Below are 19297 nucleotides of genomic sequence, written 5' to 3'. Positions count from 1 at the left end.
ATTTATCTAGTATGGGCTGGCCCTGTAAATTGCCTAAGAACTGACTGTTTGCTAAAATATGTCTTCAAGAACCCCAAAGTTTCACTCCAGGATCCACAGGTAACTCTCGCAAAGTTGGTGTTAAAGTGCATGCATCTACAATCAGAAAGATTGTACATGCCTACACAGCTACAATGGATGTGCGCCAGGAAAATGCTTTTGCTATCAAAAGAATATTCGAGAATAGTTAGGTTGCCATTGAACATATAGGCCAAGGCCTTCTGAAAAAATATACTGTGGACTGATTCATCAAAAACAGAGCTGTTTGGCAATACTAACAGTAGACATCTTTGATGCAAAAGGAGAGAGAATTGTATCCTATCTTCTTTTTCTCTTTTTTTTTTTGTGTCTTTTTTTTTTGTAGTGTGAGTGCTTTAAGAATCTTTAATATATGAGGAAGTATAAGTATTAAAGTGGTTCCTGCAAGATATTAATGCCTGGTTGAACTATAGCCTGTAAAACAAAAAACTGATTGACTTGCTGTCATAAGTTGTATGTGATGTGGATGATGTGGTCATTTTGATGTAAATTCTGATAAAAATGATCATTTGCAAAAACAAAAAAATTTCAATTGAGAAACTGGTGGGCAGTTACGTAAAACACCTACAAAAATTTAATTTCTTTCTTTTTCTACAGTAAATTATTAAATCTATTTTTGTTGAATAAATTATTAAAAATGCACAGTTGACTTTTTTCAAGCATATCACCTTTAAACTGTAGACAAAGGAACTCTGCATTGTTATGTGATGTCTATGTAATGTGGCTATAGGGTTTAATATACATATTACTGCTAAAGTCTATGCACAACTACTGTATTAAGCAGGTTCTCTAAGCTACACTGTACATACCTTGACCTAAGGGTCTCTTCTAGCTATAGCGCATATTGGGTGCTGATTTTGTAAAAAAAAATTCAGTACTCAAGGAATAAAACTAGAGTGTTCGAAATAACAGTTTTCTGGGTCTGTATAGTAATGTAGACATTTATTCTGCAACCTTTGAGATCAGTCGTTTGCACCCTATACCATGTATTATTATGAATGGACACCTGTGTACATCTTTGTCGAATTTCCCTTAATCTAAGGCTACAAGACATAACAGATGCCTGTTTTCCTGACACTGAAAATATCTTCTGAATGCTCCTGGAAAGAATAGTAACTTTATCTTCAGGGAAACAATGCCTAGATATGTTTGTAGATATAAAATATTATAACTACATTAATTATTGCCTTCTAAAACTTAATTGTATTACCTCATGCTAGTTGAATAAAAATATTTTTTTGTATAAAGTGTATATGTTCCTGCACTGTAACCGACACCTACCTGGCTAACTGAAAGAGGATCATCAGCACTTCTGTCTTCAGATGACTTTGGAACCTCTAGCCGATCAATGAATGTCTGTAGTTCTTTCCTGAAAGCCTTCATCTGTGCATTGATCCGATAAAGTAATTCATGTTCTCGTATTCTGCTGCCTTCATCTTCCTCATCCATTAGTCCAAACAAGTCACCATTGGCCACGTATATTCTGGCTTCAGTGATTATAGTGCTTGTATCTGAGATAAGCCGGTCAATTGTCTTGCTCAGTCGTTCAGCCTCAGAACGTATATCTTTCATCTGCTGCCTCTCAGCAAAATTCTTCTGCCAAACACTAGTAGAAGGATAAAAAGACCTAGTGGGAGTAAGACAACGGATATTGCGCACCTCCTCCGAGTCACTTTCACCACCAATGGGGCCTTCTCGTTTTCTGTGCGGAGGGCGAGAATCATCATCACTTTCCTTCTTCCCAGCATCACTTTCTGCATCACTATCTCTGGGACTTCCCCGGATACCGAGATGGGAAGCAAGATCATAGCGCTGCATGTTAGACATGAGAACTCTGTTTTCATATTGGAGCTGCATGACTTTGCCACTCAACTCATTGATCTGCAAACGTGCAGTTTTAAGCTCCTCCTGTAAGGCTTCTGTCTTGACATTGTCATTGTGTCGAGAACTTTCATGAGTGCTGGACTTAAATTTGTACTTGTTCATCTCTGCAGTGATCCGTTTGTTCTGCTCTTCCAAGTCAGTAAGGTTACGTCGTAAAAGTTCAGCTTCATCTTCAACCAACTGCAAGTGCTGTCGCAGTTCTGATACCGATTCACTTTGCTCCCGTGGAAGAGAGGTTGATGTGCTGGAGAAGTCATCTCCCCTCAGGTCATCCAGCTCTGCCTTCAGACCTCTGTTTTCTACTTCTAGCTCTACTATCTTCCTTCCAAGTATATTAGCTTCCTCTTCAACTAAACGCAGTCGAAGTTTCAGTTCTGCCTCTCTTGTTGTAGGGGGTCCACTAGCCTCTCCCTTTGGTAAAGGGCTATCAAGATCTCCATAAAATGATCTGTACTTCTGCACTTCATGGTCTAGTCGGTCTTTTTCTTTATCAATTTTGGCCATTTTCTTCCTCATTAACATTGCTTCCTCTTTGACAAACTGGAGCTGGCACTTCAAATCCTCATTGTCCTCCTCATCACGAGACAAAAACAAGAAATTCAAATGTTAGAATGCAAACCTAAATCCCCAGTAATCATACAAACAATACAATTTTAACACATTATCGTGCTTCTTAGCAGAAAATCTATTTTACAGAAAAACGGTTTGTGCATATTGCATCCTTTCCCATGAATATGCATTTTTCACTGGCTGCTATTCAGTGATTGTAGACATTGTTGCTTCAATGTGGTCATCTAGCCAGTTGACAACAATGGTCACCTAGATTGGTGGGTTTTGGTAATAGATTCCAGGCCCTGAAACTAGTGTGCATAGTGCAGAGAGTAAGCACCAACCATGTGTCCACTAACAACCCTAACTTATCTGGCACTGCCAGATTAAAAGTGAACAGGGCCCTAGCAGGGTAATAGTTTTAGTCCCCCTTTTAAACTATGGTATCCTCATGTGTCCTGTTTACATATCAGTGATTTTATAATAAGAACACAAAAAAAAGATAAAAAAAACATTAAAATATAACATTAATTTTAACATCTTCATTAATTTTAGCATTCTCACTACCGCCTTAGACTACATTCACAGCTTTGTGGTAAAATATGGTTTTAAACGTGTATTTTAATGCAATGACACCCTTTTATATATGAACGCTGCCATAAGAGACCGATGGAGACTGCCATTACTAAAGTCTCCTTAGAGAATGATAGCATCCTGGCTCTCATTCTGATACTTTGACTTCAATGCTGTTCAATGCTGTCTAATGTATGTTGCTTTTGAGCATTTTTGCAGTGCTTTTTGCGGTGCTTGTCACGTTTTTGGACACACGGTATTACCGCGATTTTGCAGCGTTTTGCGTGTTGTTTTACACTGTGGTTGCTTAGCAACCAACTATATACAGTGGAAAAAAAATGCAAATCGCGGCAAAATCGCAGTACTTGCGTTTTTGATGCAGGTCAATTGACTTCTATTACATGCAAAACGCTGCATTTTGCATGAAAAAAAGTCCCCGACCGTTTCCAAAAACCCAGAGGCACAAAAATGCATTGATGTGAACATGTTCCATTTCTGCAAAATGCATAAAAAAACACGTTAGTGTGAATCAAGGCTTAGGCTGGATTCACACCTAGGCAGTTTTAGTGCTTTTTGCATTTTGAAGATTTGCACTACAGTCCATTTAACATGGTTTCCTATGAAACACGTTCTGTAGTGCAAATCTGCAAAATGCAAAAAGCACAAAAAATGCATAGGTGTGAATCCAGCCTTAGTCGCTGACCTGGAATGAGTAGAAAGGTAATGGTTCTAAAAAAAATTTGATGCTTATTTACAACTGCGTATTTTAAAGCTGTGACTGAAACATGGAACATAGAAAAGTTACAGCAGAAAAAAGACTGAGTAGTCTATCGCGTTTGCCTGTTTTTTTGTTTTTTGTGTATAGATCTATGTTTTTTCCCAAGCATGTTTGAAGCCATTTACTGTTGACGGACTCACTACCTCTGCTGATAGTTTATTCTAAGCATCACGTACCCTTTCAGTAAAATAATACTTTCTAAGATTAATCTTGAACTTTCCTCCAGTTAGTTTGAGGTCATGTCCCCGTGTTCTTGATTTTGGTTTCATATTGAAATATTAACAGCCCTCCTGACACTTATTCACCTTCCCTTGATGTATTTAAAGGTTTCAATCATGTCTCCCCTTTCCCTTCTTTCCTCCAGACTGTACATATTAAGTTCCTGAAGTCGCTCTTGATATGTTTAATTCCCCAGACCTTTCTCCGTTTCTGTTACCCATTTCTGGACTCGTTCTATCATATCAATATATTTTTGTAAGTGAGGTCTTAAAGTGGTTGTTAACCCTGGTTAAAAAAAAAAAAACCCTGCAAGACAAAGGCATAATGAGCTAGTATGCATAGCATATTAGCTCATTATGAATTACGTACTCGAGAACGAAGCCCCCGCAGCCGTCCTTGTCTTCCCCTCCGGCCAGCGAGATCTCTTCCGGGGGTTACTTCCAGGTATTGCAATGCTGGAGCCGCCACAATGTCACTCCTGCCGGTAATGGCACACAGACTGAAGCAACAGCACATACGTGCCATTGCTTCACTTTGCCCTAGTGCTCATGTGCCGATGTCATAGGCACATGCAGGGGACAGGGGATATCTCCTAAACCGTGTAGGTTTAAAAGATATCATGAGTAGCTACAGGTAAGCTTTATTATAGACTTGCTTACCTGTAGCATAAAGTTGTAATGGGTTTACAACCACTTTAAGAACTGGACACAGTATTCTAAATGAGGTCTCAAAAAAGATCTATATAGGGGAATCAGAACCTCCTTCCTCCTGCTGGTGATCAATCTAGTGATGCATCCTAGAATTCTATTTGCTTTTCCCACTGCCTGGCCACACTGGCATTCTGATGTCAGACACAGCCAGGCATCGATAATTTTCAGACGGACATTAGCCAAGCCAGCCTCCATACCTCTTTTATGATTTTGTGATGCACATTTTCCTGTGATTTGGAATGCTTTAAAAGCACATAATATAGTGGTTATTATACTTGATTACAGTCAATGGTATTGCAAATACTTACATTTATAAATGCTGTAACTAATGTAGAAAAATAATACTGTTCATACTGGATGAACCGAACGCACCCAGAGTCAGTGAACTTTACTGAAGTTAATTTGCTCAATCCAAACCCCTCTGAAGTCAACAGGAGCGGAATATTCCGAGAAATCAGTAATGGATATTTTCCAGGCTAATAGGCAATAGATTGTCAAACAAATGGCCTTGGGGGCTGGGCACTGCCCAGGGGGACATGTGCCAAGGCAAAAGAAAAAAAGGGGGAGCAATTTTAATAAAGCTCAAAGTGAAACATTAAAAATGCACAATTCCTAAAGGAACAGCATGCCTGTAACTGATAACTCTTTACAAAAACAATATTTGTAAAAAAAAACAGCATAGGGTAAAAATACATACCAGACCCTAATCCCTGATGTCAAGGGGGACCCCAAAGAAAAAAAGAATAAATACCAGACCCTTATCTGGGTCTGATAAGCCAGGAAGTAGGAAGAAAAGCATGCGTCCCCCCCCCCCCTACGCCATACCAGGCCGGGTCAGGGGCAGTATCTGGAAGCCCCCTATTTTTAAAAGGTCTTCCAGATTCTTATAAGCCCTTGCCCACAGACTCCCAAAACCATTAGGCTGGGGTTGTTTGGAAGAGTCCCTTGTCTTCTTTACCTTGGGGACATGGTATTTTTTAAGTGCCTTCACTCTGCAGTTTTTTTTTCTCACCCTTTCTCTTTGATCTGAACATACTTATAAATTGGTGGTCTATCATATTTAAAAGTTATGTGGCATTGTTTATTCTTGATATGATAAATTATTTATTAGCACTTTACTTTTTTTTTTTTTTTTGCACACAAAGCTTGATCATTAAAGTGATTGCAAAGTCTTCTTTTATACATACGTTATATAAACTTACCTTCTCTGTGCAGTGATTTGCACAAAGCAGCCTGAATCCTCCTCTTCTCGGGTGCCTCTTCTATGCTCCTGGCCCCTTCCTCCTGTTGAGTGCCTCCACAGCAAGCAGCTTGCTATGGGGGCACCCGAGCCGAGTCACAGCTCACTGTGTCCATTCAGACACAAAGCTGCAGGCTGCCCCCCCCTCTCTCTCTTGATTGGCTGACTGATTTGATTGACAGCGGGAGCCAATGTCGTTGCTGTGTCTCAGCCAATCGGGAGTGAGAGTCTCGGATGGCCAAGACACTCGTGGACATTGCTAGACAGAGATGGGGCTCAAGTAAGTATAAGGGGGGGGGGGTTAATGTCAGTTACCAACACCATGGCAGTGATGCTCTATACCTCAAGGATGATGCATCACGCCATGTCAGCGCAAGCGCACCACAGACCATTAGCATAATGGGAATTACCTCTATGTGAGGAATCAGGACAGCGAGCTAAGATGGCTTTACTACAATACAGCGCCACCAGTGGTACTTACAAAGTGATGTTCCCTGGACTTCTGAGCACCCTGAACAACCGGATCTGAGCAGTACAGGACTCCCTTGCAGATGGGCTCTCATGGAGATGCCTGGGATACCCGACGGATACTAGAGACTCCTGCATAAATGGTCAGTTGAGCGGACCATTGGTCCTTTGACTGTCTAAATCACTGTATAACTTTTTTTTTTTTTCTGTTTTGAACCGTAGATAACCTCAACCCACTGCTCCATTTCTAAACCTCTCACTGGGCTATCTCTACCTATATGGCTAGGGTTGAAGCTGAAGATTTGTTGAAGATAAATACTACTGATTGGTAGTGGTTACATGCCATCCTCTTCAGTGTACCTGTCTGCTGGACAATAGTCAAACATAGCCAAACTTAGTGGTAGTGGCTTCATAGGGTCAACTACCTAGTGTGTGGGATCTGCCATATTTACACCCCCATATCCCCCAGCTGGGGGCCTGACAGTCATTAGAGGTGATATATGCACGTTTTCCGATGGTGCTTGTCATCAGTATCTATGTGCTTATCTAATGTCTACCTTTTGTACCTTATATTAATATCTAATTGGGAGTTTATTGTGTGTGCTTGATGCATGATGTGACGCAGCTGCTTTTAATTAGACAACGTTGTCTTATTTTATATTAGTCTAGGTGTTGGTGGTGGGTGCCTAGTTTTTGTATTTTCAGTGCATTATTTTTTTATACAATCGTGCAATAAAATGTCCCTTATCAAGCAGCCTGGTCCTTGACTGACCTCTTTCTCAGGGTGTCCTCTTTCTCCCTGTACCCAATTTTTTACTAGAGTTCCAAGTCCCGGAGACTGCACCATAACTGGTGAGTCTGCAATTCTAGGGATGCTGGACCTGTTATGCAATATTACCTGATGGTGCAACACCTATATAATAGTGAGTTGATGCTTTCTATTTTTTGCAAGTATTAAGGGGGGCTGGGGCGGCTGATACACACAGAAGGCTTTTTATCTTAATGTATATTATGTATAAAATTAAGATAAAAAAAACGACTTTACAACTCCATTAAGCTTGTTTCACTAGCGTTTGCATTTTTTTTTTATTGACATAAAGCAAACCTAAGCTTTGATCACGCACAGTAAAGCAACAGGTTCACTTTAGTGATGACCCCAGCAGCAGCACAAACTTGGAAAAAAAAAGTGGAACTGCAGTCTGCTCACATAATTTGTAATAAAAACATCTTTGCCATTCTGAAGCCTCCCTCCAACCACTTTGCATATTATTTTATATATACTGTGACTCTGTACTTCCCAAATATGCTGCAGAAATCTCCCCCGACTCTGGCTGCAGCCATTTTAACTGTGGGCAGCTGAAGCTGCTGCCTGTTCACTTCCTAGATTTACACAGACACACAGAGGCGCACCTCCAGCTCTGCAGCTCTCATTGGCCCTCTTATGACTCCCCCCCCCCTTCCTGGCAAACTCTCAGGAAAGTCAGAGAAAGAGCTGTGCATGATGTCATAAGCCTAAACTTTTTACCAGGCAAGAAACAGGAAGTGGGCCGTATAAGATATTTACTCGCAGAAAAAAAATGTTTTACTATCCAAAGTTTAAACAACAAGGGCAGAACTTAACCACTTGCCGACCGCCGCATGTACATTTACGTTGGCAGAATAGCACGGCTTGGCAAATGGGCATACAGGCATGTCCCTCTGAATTTGCCGCCGTGTGGTCAGATGCGCGCCGGTGGTAGCACGTGCGCGACCCTGCTGGGAAATCCATGAGTGGGATTGTGGGTTCTGCGGACTCGATGTCCGCATGGATACCCGCGATCGCCTCATGGAGCTGAAGAACGGGGAGATGCTAATGCATGCAAGCATCTCCCCATTCTGCCTAGTGACACTGTCACTAATAATAGCTCTCTGTAATCGGGAGCTATGATCAGTGATGTGTCACACACAGCCCCTCCCCCTAGTTAGAATCACTCCCCAGGAAACACTTAACCCCTCCCTAACCAGTGGTTAACCCCTTCACTGCCAGTGTCATTTTTACAGTAATCAGTGCAATTTTATAGCACTGACTGCTGTAAAAATGAAAAGGGTCCCAAAAATGTGTCAAAACTGTCAGATGTGTCCGCCATAATGTCGCAGTCCCGATAAAAATCGCAGATCGCCGCCATCACTAGTAAAACAAAATAAAAAAATGCCATAAAACGGACCCCTATTTTGTAGACGCTATAACTTTTGCGCAAACCAATCAATAAATGCTTATTGTGTTTTTTTTTAACCAAAAATATACATATTTGGGGGATATTTTTTATAGCAAAAAGTAAAAAATAATGTGTTTTTTTCAAAATTGTCGCTCTATTTTTATTTATAGCGGAGAAAATAAAAACTGCAGAGGTGATCAAATACCACCAAAAGAAAGCTCTATTTATGGGAAAAAAAGGACATCAATTTTGTCTGGGAGCCACGTCGCACGACCGCGCAATTGTCAGTTAAAGCAACGCAGTGCCGAAACGCTAAATGTGCTCTGGTCTTTGGCCAGCAAAATAGTCCGGGGCTTAAGTGGTTAATATAGATGGAAAGATGAAAAAAGGACTGAAGTTCCACTTTAAAGTGTTTGTTAAGCCACTGACTGACCATCATATCACCTATTCTGTCACATAAAAATCTGTATCCTAGTGCCTGCGCTTTATTTAAAAAAAAGCAGATTTCTACCTGTTTTAACAGTGTCTTCCAGTAATCACATGACTCCAGGCTCTCAGCTCTCCCCGTTTGATATCTCCAGCAGGCGGGGCCGAGATTCCCCTCCTGACGTCAGCCAGGGAGGCGGGGAGGAGAGGAGCAGAGAGCCTGGAGTCATGTGATCGTTGGAAGACACTGTTAAAATAGGTATAAATCAGCTTTTATTTTATTTTAGCTTTTATTTTATAAAGCACAGGCAATAGGACACAGCTTTTTATGTAACAGATGGGATGATATAATCAGTTAGTTTTGAAGCAGCAGGGAGAGGAGCAGTGCGGCGCTAGTGAGAGCTGACAGGCATTTAGGGAAGGGGGGAGGAGGACAGAGGGAGACACAGGGAGAGCTGCAGATAGCAGCGTATGAGTGAGGGATGTACTCTGACCATGGTGTCAGGGCTCAGCAGCCCTGATATATATCGAGGTCAGTGTACAAAAGGGGAGGATAGAAACTGGCAGGGTCAGACAGGTATTTAATTGGAAGTGAAGAAAAACACCCAGTCCCTCTGTGTATAATAATTCAATAATTTCCCTTTGGGATTAATAAAGTATTCTGATTCTGATATAAGGGTAGCACATAACCCACTCTCTTCTTCCCACATGACATCGCTGCCAATTGTGGACTAGCCACTCAGGCATCCAGCACTACCATACGGAGGCAGAGAGTGCCCCCTCATCCCAGTGCATGCTCCAAGTCACAACTGTGTAGCTGATTGAGTAAATATGTAAGTGGTATTAAACCCAAAAGAAAACACTTATTACATTGCTGATTACCAATTCTTAGATGTGTGCATTGCATTAGATTTATTTTTTAGGTTTTCTTTCTTTTATAACCCAGTGATCTGGCCAGTAAGTTTGTTGTTTTTCAACAAAACAAGTAGGAAAATATGTGCAGCGCTCAAATTAAAACCATAAAAAATGGAAACGTAATGAAATTAACTACTGAATAATCTAATCCAAATGATAATAAAAATCATGCAGTATTGCAAAAGTGTGTCAAATGTGAAGAAAAACCAAAGTCAAATGGTGCTAATAGTGCTAATGAAACACAGTAAATTATAAGACCAAGTCCATGTGTTGACCACAAAAATGAAAAAGAAAAGTTCTTATGACTTTGCTTCCAGATGTATTTGGCTGGAGTGATTGGTGTACCAATAAACTCTTTCCAAGGATAGGATAAACATGATAAGGCCATGCCCCTGTTGAAGACCCCTTGTGTCTAAATGTGTCGGGCTTGCACATTTATGCCATCCACATTGCTTTTTATTTTATATTTGTGATCACATTTTTATATTGTCTTGCAAGTTGTTGTAAGATTTTTTTATGCCCATTAAAACCTTAATTGATTGATTTGAACCATGTGGAGCACCTGTTTTTCTTTTCCTCCATATTCTAGATACTTCCATTCCTGACCATCTTTCCATCATCTTCACGTGGATGTGCCTCGGCTATCTGCCACTGGTCGTTGGTCTCGTTTGGTCCCACAATTCGGAGTTGCCTACCATTGCATCCTATGTGACATCATTCATATCTACCACTGGTCATTGGTCTCGTCTGGTCTGGTTCTCTGGGACTGCCTACCATCATACTCAAGGTGATATCTTTCGGAGTGCCAAGCCTGTTTGACTCACTACCGTACGGTATGTGCGTCCACCCATCTGGAAGCGAAGTCATAAGAACTTTTCTTTTTCATTTTTGTGGTCAACACATGGACTTGGTCTTATAATTTACTGTGTTTCATTAGCACTATTAGACTTTGGTTTTTTGTTCACATTTCACACGCTTTTGCATTACTGCATGATTTTTATCATCATTTGGATTAGATTATTCACTAGTTAATTTCATTATGTTTCCATTTTTATGGATATAATTTTGAGCGCTGCACATATTTCCCTACGTGTTATTTTGACTTTGTTTGTCTGAGTGCTAGCTGCCTTATACACTATTACATTGTTTCACTAGGGCTTAGCGCAGTGTTTTCTTCTTCTTTTAACAGAACAAGCTGTCCTGCAGATGTAGCAGTTATAGGTTTAGGAAGAACCATTTAACAGTGACAGCGGTGAATACAATAGTCAGCTTTTATTTAATTATGTAAAACCTTTATTCTAAAAGGAATAAAAAACTGTTGCTGTAACTGCTTAAAAAGCAATAAGCTGACCATACACATAATTCAAGATTCGATCCATGCACGGGCATGTTGATTGTACTCAACTTAATCCACCGATCGACTGGGGTACAAACAACCTGTCAGATTTCTTAAATGCGAGTACTGCCTGTGGCTATAGCCACTAGCAGTAATCACTGTGTACTCCTGGCCGGGAAGGCTCCCCACATTTCCCCACCAGTAGACCACAATAGTGCTGCAGGCGGCATTCCCCCATCAACACTGACTGCGTTTATGAAGGAATTATCTATAGGCTGCCTTAGCTTAACTTTGGCTTCAATTTGTTAATGTATCTAAATCTGCTAGGGCATCTAACAGGAAGGCCGGTCATACACGGGCCGATATTGGAACAATTAGTGAGTAGGCTGAATGTACCAAGTTGATAGATCTATCAACTTGGGTACAACCAGCCTGCCGGATTCGCTTACGATTATCGCAAGCGGCTGCCACAGCCCCTAGCGATAATCACTTCTCTTGGTGGGGACGGCGCTTCCCTCGCAACCCCCCTGCCGGGAGAAGACAATGGCCCGGCAGGAGGGATTCCCACATTATCACTGTCTGTGTTGATGGGGGAATCAAGCTAATTTCTTTCCTGCAACCAAACTTGTTCCATATATGGCCAGCCTTACAGGAATTTGGCATTCCAGCGTAAACAGTTTAAGTTACTTCTTATCTATTCAGTAGGGTTTATTTTGTAATCACTGTTTCCTCGGTAATTAGTACAAAAAGACTGAACTAAATCAACAGTAATCATATCGCTACTAGAATGTGGCAATCTCCCAGGATTCCATAGTCAACTTACAAATAATGTAAGTAAAATCATCGGTGTCATGTCCCAAAAATCTTGCAACTAAATGTTTAATTACTGCCCAGTGGAAACAGACGTCCCTCCAACATTTTCTGCCTTTCTACAGTGGGTTAGAGAAGTGGCATCCATGGAATACATTATGGGACGCTTAGGGTGATTACTTAGTCCTTAAAGCACCTTAATCATCTTGGACTATGGCACACCGAGTGGCTTAATTTTCTTCCTTCTCTTGGATCTGTTACCCCGTATATTTTATCTATCATCTTTGCTCTTGATATATGTCATCTCTCTTATGTACAATGTTGCTGTATTGTATTGATATCATGCATAACTTTTTTTAACTTGTTCTAGTATTGCATGTTCTTGTATGGGCTGGCCTGCTTTGGGATCACTGCTGTAGCTTTGAAGTGGGTCATCCCAGTTGCTGTTCTCACGGGGAAGATGTTTATTTGCTACTCCATGTTTTGTTACCTGTGCACTCTCATGGTGCAGTGATTTTTGGTAGTTATGGTATCTCTTTCTCGATTTTTTTATTCATACTTTTATTTTTCTCTGTAAAACTTGAACATTTTTCTTTAAATAAAATAAATGATAAAAGTAAAATAACAAAATAGTTGACAATCTCCTCCACCAACATAAAGGTCAAGCCTCTTACCAAATTTACATGAACCTTTGCCACAGGAAGTCAAACACGCTTGCTACAGAAAGCATCCATTTGATGATCCTTTCAGTAATAAGCGTGTTTGACCTCCTGTGGCAAGGTGACATTAGTAAATTGGGTAAGAGGCTTAACATATATGTTGGAGGAGGTGATTGTCATATATTTTGATATGCACAAGGATTTTGGCTTTACAGTTTAATTGATAATGCACAAGGATTTTGGCTTTACAGTTTCATTTATACCTTTGGAAGTGGACTTTTATAATCTATTTTATCTCCTTGTGGTATAATTCACCGTGTGATATTTTCACTTGAATCTTTTGCACTGATAACACATTGCACATATTTATGGGTATTTATTAATATTTAAATAGTTATGTTTGTATAGACCCTGGCTTTAAAAGGGGTTATCACAACACTTTGGGTTTTTTTTAGCAAAATTGGAGAGTGCAAAATCTGGTGCAGTTCTGCATAGAAACCAATCAGTTTCCAGTTATTTTTTTTGTCAAAACGTAATTGAACAAGCTGAATTTAGAAGCTGATTGGCCACCATGCACAATTTCAACAGATTTTACACTTTCAAGTCTTAGGAAATAAACCCCATCATATTTATTATTGTTTGATATCTTTCATGCGGCTATCTTGCGTGCAGCTCTCGATTTGATATACTTTGTCTCTGAGCTCAGAAGGAACGTGCTTATTATACTTAAAGTGGAGTAAACTCCCATCTATGACTTGTACCTATAGGTAAGCCTATAATAAGGTTTACCTATAGGTACTGGAAATATCTCCTAAACTTGCACTGTTAAGGTCCTATGGCTCATTTGGATCGACTACTCTTCCTCAGACCCCTTGAAGAACCTGCTGTCACCCTGGAGTCCACGTGGACATGTACCCTGATCACCTCATTCAGGTTCGCTGGGACGAGGTCTGCCCGGACCCCCCCCCCCCCCTTTACCTTTACCCCTATTCTATCTCTCCTTCCCCCCTCCCCCCTCTACTCTTTTTCTATTTCCTCTCTCCTTACACTTATAACCTTCTATCCTGCACTCAGATGTTATGCCCTCCACCTGTATTAACTCTTATTGATACTTAAATGGGTTATCTCCGTCTGCTTTTGTTGAATGTCAGGAAATTGACTCTCCTATAAGTACTGAGTTATGTTGTATTCCTGAAGTGTATACAATTCCAATTCAACTCTTATTACTGCCATCTGAATGTTATGTATATTATTTGATTATGCTAACAACAATAAAAACATATTTGACTCTAAACCTGCACTGTTTAGGCGATATTTACTGTATATGCAGCCAATGACATCACCGCCACATGCGCTTTTAATGAATCGCCAGTCATACAGCCAGAGTCCGTGGACTCGGAAGGAAGATGGGTGGAAACGGCCTGCAGGGCTTCGTTTTCAGATACGTTTCACATCGTGTGCTAATATGTAATGCATACTACGACATGACATTACCTTTCAGGTCAGGAAAAAAAATCACCCAACAGTTTACTACTGCTTTCATTTTATATTACCTTATGTGACACACCTCATTTACCATTAGCACTCATTTGAACATTTGACACAAAGTATTCTTGCCAAGCCAACAGGGATATGGCTTTGGTATGGTGAAACTCCACTTTTGGAGACTTTTTGGAGAAATGCCAGTGAGTTTGTTTCCTGCTAGACCAGTGTTGTTAAAGGATAAAAAAACTTCCTCCGCGCCTTGTGATGTATAATACATACAACATATTGCACTCTAAAAAATAAACTAAATGGTCCCTTTCATCACAAATATTGTAAATTGGCACAGTTCTGGTAAAATAAAATTGAGCATATGATGAGACTATGCATAAACAAATTTATCTTTAGTGAAAATCACAAGTATTTGATCCACAGGAATTGAGCTAAAATGATATACAAATCTTTAATTTGTCCTGTAAAGGTTACATTTGGTCAAGCTCTTTAGCCCCTCTATTAGTCAGTGGGGTCGCTGATTACATTAATGGGGCAATAGGAAGACTTGCAAGATTAGATAGGGTGGGGCCAAGTTCAGATTTACAGAAAAAAAATCTGTAAAAAAAAAAATCTGTATATAACTGCCTATATCTCTGGATCTGCTTATTGTTCTGACATATTGGGTTTATTTACTAAAGGCAAATAGACCAATCACTTTGCGAGGGAAAATGAACTTTGCAAGGGATCTTGACCCAGATCTTAGTGAATGTACTGAAGTGAACTGAACTCTTTGAAGTGCAAAGAATGCATAGATTATCCAATCATGTGCAAGGAAAATAAAACAAAATACATTTTTGCTTGCACACAATTGGAGGATGGAAGTCAGCAAAGCTTTGCTTCATTCACTCATAGTAACCTCTCAATATGCATTTTTTTTAAATATGTTTAGATGAAATTGTCTAGATATGTGACAGATTACTAAATTCATTTTAAATTTTCAGAATTTCCAGCTATTAGTGGTCACTCATATACAGGTTTTTGGACAATATAATTAACATTGAAAGTGGAATTTTACTCACACCATACAGATTACCAAAATGCTATCCTGATGCCTCCCCTTTGTGCTGGCGTCAATGCAGCCTCACCGGGAATTTAATGCATATATTGTGGGACTGCAAGTCCCCCGTAGCTTTTGGAATACAGTGTTTTCTCTCATATCTCAAACTACAGGTACACTTATTTCTCTGTCCCCGCATTTAGCATTATTGGGCTTAACAATAGATAATTTTTCTGTACCTGTTCCTGTATATAGAACCTTAATTTTGCATATTCTTATAGCTGCAAGATTAACTATAACCAAAGCATGGAACACTACGCCTGCACCTAACCTTACTGATGTAATCAATAGAGTTAACTCCCACTCAATAGTCGCGGCCTCAAATTCTTATATTCTAAATGGGCTCATTGGGATTCACTTAACAAGCTGAATTATGATAATACTTACATAGCGATATTTATGGTCTGTTTATTCCTTATTTCTTATAGTGAACAAAATACTGGTGCTAGTAGTCTTATTTGTATTTTCTCTAAATGTTGTCTCATTCTGTTGTATTGTATTCCATTTGTTGCTTTAACCCACTAGCACGACACCCGTTAATATCAGTCTATTCACGTATTTGGTAGCGTCACCAAGCCTCTGTGTGATAATTTGAGTGCAAGTTTTGTTATGTGGAAATTGTAGAACAACATTATGTTAGTTGGTACTGTTTATATCTCTCTGTGTATTACTATTATTGAGGACTTAACTCCTCTAAAACTATATTGTGTGACCATATTTGTAATTTTCTAATCTTTAATCAAAAAAATTTGAAAAAAAGTGGAATTTTACCTTCAAAACTGGGTTTCAATGATGTGCTCTGTAAATATGTTGCACTTAAGAATGCTATCTTTTTTCTTATTAAAAACAATGGAGTCCTACTTCTTGAATATCATTCTCCTGTTACTAGTACTGTGCATATGTACCATCCCTGCTGTTCCCAGAATATGTGTGATACTGTAATGTGGAACACAGAATTCCGGGGTGCCATAAACATTCACTGTAAAGGCATTTAAAGATCATCCAGCAAGAAATTCACTCCTGGAGTCCTGTTTAGGTGATCTAATACATCACTCAGGATTCCCCAGAACTAATAGAAGAGCCCTGAGAAGGAGGCATGACATTTCTGTGAGATTGGATCATCAGGAGTCTTTAATGATTATTTGCGTTCACCAGATAATTATATGACGATATTTAATGCACAGGCAGAAGGTTACTGCATCATAGGTGGCAGATAAGACTGAGTGCTGATGATGTATAAAACCAGGAGTCAAAAACTTTTGGCACGCTAGAAAGTGTTTGTTATCTTAGTGTAAAATTAGTGCTATGCCCACCAATGATGCAGTAATTCTATGCCTGCAAACTAACTGCAAAGATAGCAATAAGGTTAACCTAGCAAATGTTCCTCTCTCTATGCAGGTGTTCAACAGTAAAACAAGAAAGAATATAAATAATATTAAATATACCTCAGTTGGAGTAGATAGAGTCTTCTTTTCAGATTTTTGTGCATCTTTGCTACCTCTTCTCTTTAGAGATAACTGAAAGCATAATGAAAATAAAACAGAAATTAACAAACATTGTTATATAATAGAATTGGTTATTCATCTGTAGCGATGTCTACATTCCTTTGTGTAAAGCCTGCATTAACCTGCAGAAAATAGGCAAAGATATCTTGAAGCATAGCTTTAAACATGGTGTTCATTTTCATGGAAGAGGAGGTGCATGCAGACACACTATTGTATCACTAAGTTCTTTTAACTCTTTTATTTACTAAAACAATAGACTGTCCATTCTACAAGGGAATTTTCCCCAAAGCTTGGTAAATGAGGTGAAGCTCTGATGACTTCCATCATCCAATCACGTGAAAGCAAAAATACTTTTTTTTTTCTTTGTAATCGGCTACACCCAAGTGATTGGGTGTACTTTGCAAAGTAAAATTGTACCACATACCCTAAAGCCAGCCATAGACAGCTCAAATCTTGGCCAGTTAAAGAGGAACCAGCCGAGATTCGAACCATGTATGGGCAGACTGAATATACCCAAGTTGATTGATCAACTTGGGTACAACCAGCCTGCCGGATTTTACATGCGATTATTGCAAGTGGCTGTTATAGATGGTAGCAATAATCGCTGTCTTCTTCCCCACCAGAAGAACACAATGGGGCTTATTTACTAAAGGAAAATCCACTTTGCACTGCAAGTGCACTTGGAAGCAAAGTCGCTGTAGATCCGAGGGGGACATGCAAGGAAAATAAAAAACAGCATTTTAGCTAGCAGATGATTGGATGATAAAATCAGTAGAGCTTCCACTCATTTCAGATCTACCCCTCAGATTTAGAGCGACTGCACTTTACAAGGGCACTTTCAAGTGCACTTGCAGTAAAAGGGGATTTGCCTTTCATAAATAACCCCCAATGGTCCAGCAGGATGGATTCTCCTGTCAACACCTGTCTGTGTTGATGGGGGAATTTAGTCTGTGGTTGCAGGAAAGAAGTTTGATCCTTCTATAGCTGGACAAAGCGCTGAAAACATTTTCTTTCACGGTAAAACTTTCCTTGCAAATTGAACAGCCTATTTACCTTTAGTAAATCAAGCCCTGAGTGCCCATATACTAGAGATCAATTTCTGATCCAGCTAATTTATGGCAGATTAAATTAAAACGTTTTCTTATATTGCACAGGGCAACCCAAATCTAATTAGCTACCTGATGTTTGGATCCCTGTCAGATCTAGAGTACACACCATTGTTTTTTTTTTGTTCAACCGATGGACTGAACGAAAAAAAAAACTGATTCCTGCATCCACACAAACAAGGTGGATGCAGAAATCCTCTTCACTGTGCTATTGTATTCTGATAGCGGGGACTCCTCCGCTGTCAGGATATACTGTCAGGATATACTGAGCAGCGGCTGCAACCATTGTCTGCAGACCGCTCATCGAAAACGTTCTTTTTAGCAAGACCGTTTGACAGAACCTGATCTAACGATCGGCTTCTGTCGAACAGGGAAGGCTACACACAGATCGAAATGCAGATGGTTCCTTCTTAACTGGACAAATTTCAATTTATGTTTACCCGGCTTTACAAGTACAAGATGTAATCTGAAGTCAAGGCACTCTGTTCCCTAACCCAAAGTCCAGGTCGTGTTGGCACTAACAATAGCCTTCTACTGCTTCTGGTCTGGTCTTACTTCATGCCTGAGTAAATGCTGATCAAATATTGAATGTCAATAAGAGTTTTCTACGTGCTATATGACAAATTGCAATTATTACTAATATTTGACTCAGGCAGGAAAAATATAGGCATAGCACTACAGGGAGAGGAGCATAAAATATACATTTCCTTATTTACCTCTAAGGCAGCGGTGTCTTGGCTAAGATGTACACATCCATTTGTACAAGCATTAGGTTTCTTTGCATTGCTAACTGTCACCTTCATCAACATTAGTTGTTAAAAAAAGACTTAGGTCGGGTTCACACAACAGTACGGAGTGACTTACAGCAGCATCTCCTGACATGCGAACTGTATGCGGCGGAAATCTGCATCCAATTCGCAATAGTGTAAACCCAGCCTTAGCTCATAAATACTGGTAAAATGACTATCCAAGGAAGCAAAAACCCTAAAACAGCATCAGGTAGCTATCTTACAAACAGTGCTTTGTCCTCCTTTGCAATGAGCTGACTGCATGATCTACTTCAGGCTATCTATTATTCTCTAGGAGCCAGCTGAAGGCAGACCCTGACCATTTTTCTGCAGTTTGTGGACACAAGACACTTGTAATAAGAGGAGCAATGTGGAAGGCTGCCATAACTGATCCTGGGCAATGCAATATTATTATACTGTTACTGGCAAGACACATATAAGGTTTACAACACTGCCATATGCTGT

General features: G+C 39.8%; 1 protein-coding gene across 3 annotated transcripts in view; it reads right to left on the bottom strand.

Annotated features, from left to right (window-relative positions):
- MTCL3 (MTCL family member 3) overlaps positions 1–19297 on the bottom strand; it is an 87148-nt gene that overhangs the window by 49005 nt on the left and 18846 nt on the right. For all 3 annotated transcript variants that reach the window (XR_013276713.1, XM_077486930.1, XM_077486931.1), the window contains exons 4-5: positions 16879–16950; positions 1360–2535 (exon numbers count right to left, since the gene is read on the bottom strand). Coding sequence is in view for 2 of the 3 variants with exons in the window: in XM_077486930.1 (XP_077343056.1) it covers positions 1360–2535; positions 16879–16950 (1248 nt within the window). In the remaining variant the exon portion in view is untranslated. The remainder of the gene's footprint in view (positions 1–1359; positions 2536–16878; positions 16951–19297) is intronic.

The sequence above is a fragment of the Lithobates pipiens genome, unplaced genomic scaffold (assembly GCF_037356315.1).
Source record: "Lithobates pipiens isolate NorthernLeopardFrog02 unplaced genomic scaffold, aLitPip1_a1.2 Scaffold_18, whole genome shotgun sequence".
NCBI lineage: Eukaryota > Metazoa > Chordata > Amphibia > Anura > Ranidae > Lithobates > Lithobates pipiens.
This window is presented reverse-complemented; position numbering and strand designations above follow the sequence as displayed.